At 31.4% G+C, this 10,524-nt stretch overlaps 1 protein-coding gene across 1 annotated transcript; it reads left to right on the top strand.

The window, feature by feature from the left end:
* Positions 1 to 3,237: 3,237 nt before the first annotated feature.
* On the top strand, positions 3,238 to 3,877 carry LOC129899586 (histone H2B.7-like). The gene has a single exon (XM_055974593.1). The coding sequence runs from the start codon at positions 3,284 to 3,286 to the stop codon at positions 3,725 to 3,727; it is 444 nt and encodes a 147-aa protein (XP_055830568.1). The 5' UTR covers positions 3,238 to 3,283; the 3' UTR covers positions 3,728 to 3,877.
* The last annotated feature ends 6,647 nt before the right edge of the window (positions 3,878 to 10,524 follow it).

Raw genomic sequence — 10,524 nt, 5'->3', positions numbered from 1 at the left:
AAAAAATTATATATTTTATTATTATTTAATGTTTATTATTATTTATTTTTTAAATAGGGGACAACGGGTGATGGGCATTATTAATATAGTATTAATATAGGTATGGGTAGGGCACGCGTGGATTAAAATAATTTTAATTTTTTTTTGAATTTTTATTAAAAAAGATAAAATAAAATAAAATAATAATAATAATAAAAAATAATAATAAAAATCGGATGAATATAATATATATATATATATATATATATATTTGGATAGGCAAAATTATTTGTTTATTTTATTTATTTCGGATGAATATAAATATATATATAGTTTATAGACAAAGGGGTATGGGCGGGGGCACGCATTAGTTTTTTATTAGTATAGGGAAACGGGGAGGGGACAAAAGTACGACAGAATATTATATATATATATATATATATATATATATTATATTATTTTATTTTTTATTATTATTATTTTATTTTTTAATTATTATTATTATTATTATTATTTTGGTTGGATGAATATGGAATTATTTTTTTATTTTTATTTTTATTTTTAAAAAGGGGGACAAAAGTGCGGCGGAATATATCATTATATATTATATTATTTTTCGGATTAAATAAAATTATTTTTTTTATTTCTTTATTTATTTATTATTATTATTATTTATTTATTGATTTATTTATTTGTTATTTAGGAGAAGTAATGAAAACGTAAAATTAATTGGTGAAATTGGTTATCAAATTAGACAAATTAATTTACGATCTTCTTAATTTTAACAAAAGTAAAATGATTAACCTCATTGTAACTATTTATTAATTTACGAAATAATTAATTATGGTAAATAATAATTTTCTTTTTATAAGTCAAATTTAAATATTACTAAGAGATAATGACTATATAACAAAAAAATGCATATGTTATGAAGATGACAAATTATTTAAAATACACTTGAAAATATGCATGGTTTTATAAAAGCCAATTATTTTAATTTAATTAAAATTGAAGAAGTCTAAAATTAAAATAAGATGAGTATGCATTAATTAATTAACAAACCTCTCATTTTTGACAAAGCAAATAATTAACTTCAGTTTAAATAAATTAACTTGAAATATGAGTCTATTAATTAAATCAAACTAATTAACAGAGCTATTTATTTTTAAAATAAAAATCTTTTGAGATAATTTTTTTGAATAAATAATAAAATATATTATATTCAAGAATTATTTTATATATATATATATAGCTATATATATAGAGAGAGAAATTAATTTAAAATGATGATACCATATATGTATATTTCGTTTTATTATTATTATTATTATTTAATTTTATATATATATTTTATTATTATTGTATTATTTTATTTTTTTGTAAAAATTACGTTATTGAGGGTAAAAATTGGGTGTCAACAATAGGTCGCCATGATATTTTACGTGTATAACTGACTTTTTGATACAACTTTAAGGGGGAATTTATGCCTTTTCTCTACATTATAAGAACGTAAAAAACTAACAACATAAAAAACTTTAAGAAATTGCCCTGCCTTAAGAAATATTTTTACGAAGGACAACATAATAGGAAAAAAATAACTAATTTTATATTATTTATCCCAGTTAGATGATCAATTCTTCAGTCAATATTCATAAAGTCTTCAGCTTTCAAATGAGTAATATTTGGTAGTCCTACAAAATCATCTTTATAAGCAAGATTTGCCTCAATATCTTCATATTTATTTGAGAGAGTTGTTTCATTATCATCATTCCGAAAATTCAAGTACGCCTTCACATTATTATCTTTTTTTTAGAGAGGCTTGATAAAGTTTCACAAAATGATCGGGCGTACGGCATTCACATGCCCAATGACCCTTCATACCACACTAGTGACAAATATTGAATTTACCTCTAGAAGAATTATTTTGAGGAACTTTATTGTTCTCATGTTTATTTCCATCATGATGACGATAATTATTTCGCCCTCTACCACATCCTCACCCAAGTGTACGACCACGGCCATGGCCGCAACCACGATAATTATTTTATCTTGATTCAGACTGATTATGTGCTGCTACAACATTCGCTTCGGGGAATGGAGCAGACCCAGTGAGATGGGCTTCATAATTTTTTATCAGCAAAGTATTATTCTGCTCGGCCACAAGTAGGCATGTAATTAATTCAGAATATTTCTTAAACCCCTTTTCACGATATTATTGTTATAGCAACACATTTGAAGCGTGAAAAGTGAAAAAAGTTTTCTCAAGTAAGTCATCATCAGTGATAGTATCTCCAAATAATTTTAACATGTAACTTATCTTGTGAATAACAGAATTATACTCTGTCACAGTTTTAAAATCTTGAAATCAAAGGTGTATCCAGTCATATCGAGCTTTTGGTAACACCATAAGTTTTAGGTGGTGATATCGATCCTTCAAATTAGTCCATAATTCAAGAAGGTCTTTCACAGTTAAATATTCAATTTTTAATCCTTCATTAATATGATGACGGAGAAAAATCATGATATTTTCTTTATCTTGGCTTGATGTTTTATTTTCTTGTTTAATAGTATCACCAAGATCTTTACCGTCAAGGTGAATTTCAATATCAAGAATCCATGACAAATAATTGTTTTTGGTAATATCAAGTGCCATAAACTCAAGTTTTGATAAATTTGACATAATAAAAACTGAGATAGAAATTAATTTAGAAATAACAAAGATAACTAAAATTAAATTTCTTATACCTAATATAGAAGTTAATTTTTATGGAGAAAATTATAGCTTCGTACTGATAACGTATTATAAAATAAATTAACTTAGTAAAACAAGAAGAAAAGCAAAAATTAGAAAGAAATGCAGAGAGAGAGAATTATATAAACACACAAACATTTTGACTATTTATAGCCAAAATAAAATAAAAAAATTAAATAAAATATGCTAGTAAAAAATAATGGAGATGGAGAAAAAATTATATAATAACATCCACTCATTATTTTCGCAACATAAACCAAATTCTTCTGTCTAATATAACAACCCAAAAAGCTAGCGTTGCTTTTACTAATTCCTTCCCCTCTTTAAACGCCATTATTTCCGTAGCAAATGAATCTACACTTGCACAGTTCCACTATCTCATAGCCGTTGATCTTCCAACCCGATCTGACGCTTACGATTATCCACGTCATCGATCCTTGTCACTCGACCTTATCCAATCAAAAGAAACCTCCATTAGCTATAAATTCCAAACCCCATTCATTGAAAAAATTTATCGTCCTCAAAACTTCGCTAAATTTCTACACTGTTCCAATGGCTCCAAAGGCAGAAAAGAAGCCCGCCGAGGAGAATCCGGCATCGGAAAAACCTTCCGACGATAAAGTTCCGGCGGAGAAGAAGCCAAAAGCCGGAAAGAAGCTTCCGACGAAGGATGTCGGTGCCGGTATCGGAGAAAAGAAAAAGAAGAAGGTGAAGAAGAGTTCTGAGACGTACAAGATCTATATATTCAAAGTGCTGAAACAAGTGCATCCTGATATCGGAATTTCAAGCAAAGCGATGGGGATAATGAACAGTTTTATTAACGATATATTTGAGAAATTGGCTCAGGAATCATCTAAACTTGCGAGGTACAATAAGAAACCTACCATTACGTCTAGGGAAATTCAAACTGCTGTTAGATTGGTGTTGCCTGGTGAATTGGCTAAGCATGCTGTTTCTGAAGGGACTAAAGCTGTTACCAAGTTTACCAGCTCTTAAATTTGTTATTTTTTGAGAATTGATCATTAGGGTTTGATTGCCATTCAATTGTTCAGAGTTGATAAAAAAATTTGATTTCTTATATTCTGTTTTTGATGGGATGATGTAAAATACAATGCTGTTCCTAATCAATGAAATCTAGTTTTCTCATGTCCATTTGCTCTTGTTCTATGAAGTAAAATCTGATTTGTCATACTGTTATGTGGTAGTTTATGATCTCTCTAGTTGTCAAAGATGGATATTTCCTTGATTGCAACTGTTATCTAATCAAGTAACTTATTGTTAATCCAATGCATGTTGCGTATGGGTTAACGTTTACATAGTAGATGTGGGATTAATAATGTGAGGGTTTAATTTTGGTAATATAAAGGCACAAAAGGGTTGCAACTTTGGATTTTGATTTTTAATGAGCCATTTAAAGAAAGTTCTTATATATTTATCCAAATACAATTTGATTAACTGAAATTCCCGCTTTATGTTGAACCAAGTCTGGGTAAACTTGAATTTAAATATCGCTTTATGTTGAACCAAGCTTGGGTTAAACTTGAATAGTATAAATTTCAGTCAAGCACTAAAACAAAGTAACTTGCGAAACCAAGCCTGCAATATGGACCACAAAATCATTGAAGTGGAGAAACTTAACTAATTCATCTTAAGAGTGATGAATTATCTTTTCTGTGTTGTTTTGTGGAGTAATGTCTCCGATAACTGTTGACGCCTGCATAATTATGTGGCTGAATTTTTAAGACAAAGTCCTAGCCTTGAAGGACAGAGTTATTTGTTGGTGCCTGTTGCTATATGTTGGTGAATTTAGGAGACAAGAACACTTGGTGATTTCTCTGCGCATTTGTTCTTGCCTTGGTGGACAGAGTTATTTGATACTTGTTGCTGGTCAGGGAGGTATGTATCTAGTGGAATTAGTCGAGTTGCACGCAAGTTGGTGTAGACACCACGGTTATCAAAAGAAAAAAGTTGGTGAATTTTTGAGTACTGAGGATGTCTGTGCAATAGAAGGATTTGAGGAATCTAGATTGGAATTGTATGACACTTTGTTTGTATATGGAGATGCTTGGTGTCCGTGTCTGTTAGACTTATCATCTGCAATATTGAGCATGGTTACTCTTTCTTGAACTTTGTGATTGTGTATTACTTACAAAATCATATCATCCTGTAAAAACTACTGCATATGGTTGTCATCAGATTTGTATCCAGAATGCTTACTTAGAGCCAGTGGTATTCTATGTAAGAAGAGGAGCTGACTTTTTCTTCAAGCTGCATCTACATTAGGCATTTTTTCAGAAATTCTCTTCTGCTACAATCCAAGCTTTGCTCTCCTTGTCTTCTGCTTCCTCTTCTGATTGGAAAAGGCGCCTTGATGAAACTGTTTTTAGGTACTTAGGAATCGACTGCCATATATGTTCGCGTGAGTCCCATTGCTCCTAATATGCTAACTCTGGGTGTTCTGGATCTTTAGCTATTTTATGTGTTCCAGCGGTATGAGCTTCTGAAAGCTATAAGGTGATCAATCATGTAGACATTTGACCTCTGAATGTGAATGAGTCTAACTTTTGTTTATTGGCATGACTGTTGCATATTGGCTAATGGTTATTATTGCCAGACTGAAGGAGTTTCCACTGTTCTTCTTTGGTGTTCTACCATTATCATAGTTTTTTTTGTGTTTTATTTTCAATTTGTGTTTTGAACATTGGTATTGCTGATTTGTGTCTCTATTCTTGGGTGGATATTTTCTTAAGAGTGCAAGGTTCCTCTTTCTGATTCATCTCAATTTAATATGAGACTAGTGCATTTGATAATAGGACTTTTGTCTCGCATCCAGTTTTAATTTTCTTCATTAACTTATATGGTGAAAGACTCCTTTTGTTACTAGGAATTTGTCATATTCCCCTTGTATTGTAATTGCATTCATGGTGTAAACTTCTAAATCCCAAATTTGCTGACTTCTTATCAGTGCCTTATTAACTCCAGTCGTGTTGCAAGTACTTTCTTAGTTAGGGAACTCTGCAGAAGTATTTCCTATATGTTACTTTGTTATGTTGGTTATTGTACGTATTTTATTCTCATCCTTCCCATTCTCACATTTTAACTTGTTCAATCATATATATATAGTGATATACACAATGCTAATTTATGTTTTTTAATCTAAATTTGCTTTCTTCTTTTTAAGTAATGAAGTTATTGTTCAAAAAATGCCCGGATAAAGATGAATTCCAGAAAATGAATTGGTTGCTGCCAAGGCCGATTGCTACAGAAATCCAGTTCTGTTGACAATGATTCATAGACTAAAATAATCTGCTGTTAGTGTACGCTCTGTCTCTGTTGCATATTCTGCTTATTTTCTACCTCTTGGTATTCCTTGAGGTTTATTTCGAGAGTTATTCATTCGTCTCTTTGACTTCCAAAGTGAGATACAGTATTGACCTTTCAGTACAAGCTTCACCCGTCTTCAACTTGCGAGTCAGCTCAAGTTTCATCTTCCTTATAATCGCAGTAACCGTGTTTGTTTACATCCTCCAACACTCATAACAATTCTGAACACATCCAATCCATAGGATAACTTATTTTGGAATACGACTTTCCTTTTGTTTTGAGTACTGCAATTTTTTGTCCCTGCATCAAACTTATACTGATGTGCATCGTTTTTTTTAATTACCGCAGCTAACCAGAGAAGTTCTATATGACCTCTCCCATGATCATATTGCAGAGTATTCAGAATCTTATTTTGACCCTCCAACCATAGAGAAGAGAAAGATATTGTGCATTGTGTTTTGCTGCAAGTGCTAGGATGTCCGAAAGCTGGATCGGAGTTCCCTAATTTTCGATCAATAAAAATATCTAACTGAACTTGTAGGAAAGAAGTTTTTAAAGGTATTATTGTCACATTTAATTATGGGTATTGAATAATTATAAATTGATAAGAAATAGCTGGCTTTTTCTTTCTTTTGTCTCCCTCTTGTGGAACAGTGGAAGAGAAAAGAACTTGTGACAGGACTAATAAGAGATAGAGAAGTTAGGAAGGAGGTAAATATGGAAGCTCTGTTAAGGAACTGGTAAGCCTCCTTGGTAGGGATGATCTGTAGCTGATGCTTTTTTCCTGTCAATCTTTTTCTGCTGTGGCTTTTGGGCAAGGAAGAGTTGGTGCGTGTTCTTTAGTACTTGAAATAACGGGCTCTTGTAGCAGATTTCTTGTCAAATGCAGTGAACGATTTCTCTGGAAGGGCAGAATATTAGTGAAGGTTAAGTGCTGCTCAAGGGTTGAAGACTTACGGACAGTAGCTACATTTGTCTTTACTTGTGCTCTTTATGATTATGTATGATAATTCTTCAGAGTAGCTTGATCTTATTTTCCTGATTTCAAGTTCTACTTTTTATATATTTTCAGATAAATTTTTTTACATTTTAATTATTTGGGTGCTATGTTAGTTCAAGGTGTTAGTAGTTTTATTTGGTTAGCTGATTTAGTATGATCCATGAAGTTCGTTTGCTAAGGAAAGATTTTTGAATGCTACTCTGTGAATAAGTGTCTCTAATGCCTTTTACCAACAGGGTAATATATGAAGGTATCTGCCAAATTTATGACTATCTTGGAGATGTTCCATTTGAGTTTTGTCCATCAGTTTCTCTGTGTTCGTTCACACATGATCTAACTCACCTAACATCATAGTGCACACAAAATGGAGGATCACTTCTTTGTGTTTCTATCTTGCTCATATATTATGTTTTTTTTTACTTTTCGGAAGATGGTCAAGGTATCTTGCTTCCAAGCCACCAATGGGCACATAGTCGTAGTAGTCGGCCCTATTTGGGTGCTATGTTAGTTCAAGGTGTTAGTAATTTTAATTGATTAGCTGATTTAGTATGATCCATGAAGTTCATGTGTTAGGGGAAGACTTTTGAATGCTACTCTGTTAATAAGTGCCTAATGCCTTTTACCAACTGGGGAATATGGAAAGGTATCTGCCCAATTTATGACTATCTTGGAGATGTTTCATTTGATATATGTCCACCAGTTTCTCTGTGATCGTTCACACAAAATGGAGGATCACTTCTTGTGTTTCTATCTTGCTCATATATTTATTTTTCAGGGTTCATGGTAAGGTTGAGCAGTGGCAAAGTACGAGTCCTCCCTACAGGTTTAGTCTCAACAATTAGCAGAGCATTGGCTTCACAAGTCGGAGCAGTCATGCTTGTAACTATGTTCCCTTCCACACATTGGATGGTCTAGGGCATGGTCCTTGCTTATCCATGTCATGGTTTGGACGGATGGTTCTTTTGATGACAATAGTGGGAGTGGCACTATCTCTGCTGTGTCTCCTTCGTCGTTCTGTAGTTTGTGTTGTTTAGAAGGCTTACCAGGATTTTCTACAAATCTAAGGAGGGAGAATAAGCTTGAAGAATCATATGGTAAAGAAATCTGCTTTGGATTCATTTTTGCCTGCAGTTTTTGCTGGTCTACATGTGGCTACTTCTAAAAACATTAGACTTATGGGAGGATGATAAATGAGATTATTGATTGGTCCACTAAGTAGGAAGATGCTAACATAGGTTGCATGTTAGACATGTGGAAAGTACCATCACGAGTAAATAATGTACAAAACTTTCAAGAACTGCTGTGCTTCTAGTGTGAAAAACTGACATTTCCGTAACTTATCTGGGATTGGAACTGGGAGGTAGGAATAAAACAATTCAAGTGTGGCAAGGAATAGTAGAATGAGGAGAACGGCTAGCTACCCAGCGAAGCAATATCTATATGGTTGGTATTAATTGACAATGTGTTGGACAGTATTCGTACATATCATATGTCACTCTATCCAATTTCCTAGATAGATACTGAAGCAGCTTGACAGAACTAGGAAGTTTTTCCATGTAAATAAAGGGGTTCTCTTCATTGTATTTAATCCTTTAAGAGACATAAGAAGCTCTCTTTGTTCTAGGAAAAACAATTCTCTTATAAATCATAAATTTAGTGAAAAAATTTTAAAATACCAAAAAAAATATTAAAATATCTCTTACATATCATAGATTTAACCTGTTATTTTGAGCAACAACACACCTTTTAAAAAATCTCGATAGTAGTGATGGTACGATTAATATGCAATATCTTGTACTTTGCTCAATTTTTTTTAATTAAAACAGAATGGTGGCATCTTAACAGAAAAATGAACACAAAAATCAGAGTCTTCTATTGAGTCACAGTGTGCCACTCATGTAAATCTATCACGTGCTCACATGCCAAGTAACAATCTAAACATTGCACACAGAGCTAATAAGGCTATTCAATAAATTATAGTTTCACACAAGAGTTTCTCATATTCATTTGTCTATAGTTGCTTATCTTTGATATATGATTTATTTGAGCATTCTCACTTGTCTACTTGTTATTTTTTCTGCATTACATACCAACACATGTATATGTACTGATATCCCAATGGGTGGGGATGTTGCATTTCTATAAATGCAAGATCAAATATGTCCCTCCTGTTAAATTTTCAGTTCAAATATATCCCTCTTATTATACTTTGGTACAAATTTTCCCTTAATTTTAATGGAAGAACACTAGAAAAGCTCAAAATTAAATATAACTCATTTCCAGTTTTAAATATTTGATTTTTTTAGGAATAAATAAAATTTTCAAGTACTAATTTGAATTTTTTTCTTAGAAATGAAAATACAGAATGTGTTGCGTAATTTTAAGTACTAATACATGAAATTTCTAAATACCAATTTGAGTCTTTTTTTCTTACAAAATGATAAACATAAAATACTGCAAAATTTTAAAGAATTTACTCACATCTCTTATTAATGTAGCTATATTAGTAAGATATAAAATATAGCTGCCGAAATCCTTTAGCCAAGGACTACACTGCTAGTGTTTCAAAATTTATCAAATGTTATTCAAAATATTGATTAAACAACATACGTAAATTATAATATAATCATCCTAGTAATCAAACAAACATGATAATCGAAAATGTAAATTTCCGTTGAACTTATTTTTTTTTTTTTACTGAAGTAACACATCTCACCTTTTTTATTTTTAAAATATAAATAACCTTTGAGAAAAAAATATGAAGATTTAAGGATATATTTAAAATTGGGAATGAGTTATTTATTGGTTTTTTCAAGTGTTCTTCCGTTAAAAGTGCGAATTTGTACCAAAATATAATGAGAGGGGTATATTTGAACCGAAAGTATAACATGAGGAGTATATTTAGTCCGAAAGTATAACGAAAGGTATATTTTAACTATTTCCAATAGTACAAGGATATATTTGACCCTTTTTCGTACAATATAATATACATTCTTAGATGTTTAGCATAAATTTTTACTCTGCAAATAATGAAGTTTAGTATTTATAAATATCAATTAATGGACAAATCATTATTTACAAATTCTAAACTTCAATGTTCAGACAAGTACTCATAACTCTCCATGTATGTATGACCAAATCCATCGGTGACCCCCTAAAGTTAGTATCAATTTTCACTTAGACATCTCAACTAGGTTTTGTTTATTCTAGACACCTCATGTTGGATCCCGCTATGTTATTTTGACACTTTTTTACAATCAGAAAAGATATATGATGTGTGTGTGTTACACTCGCGAATAACGTGTGAAGTGACGAATTAAACGACGACATTTGTCATTTTTGTCAAAAACAATTCTTAAATAATGAATTTTGAGTAAAAATAAAAAGTGACCAATGAATCAATGACACTCTATTTTTGAAAAAAAAAAGATTTAAACCATTAAAAAGTTGCACAACCCCACTCCTCTTT

The sequence above is a fragment of the Solanum dulcamara genome, chromosome 8, assembly GCF_947179165.1.
Source record: "Solanum dulcamara chromosome 8, daSolDulc1.2, whole genome shotgun sequence".
Classification (NCBI taxonomy): Eukaryota; Viridiplantae; Streptophyta; class Magnoliopsida; order Solanales; family Solanaceae; genus Solanum; species Solanum dulcamara.
This window is presented reverse-complemented; position numbering and strand designations above follow the sequence as displayed.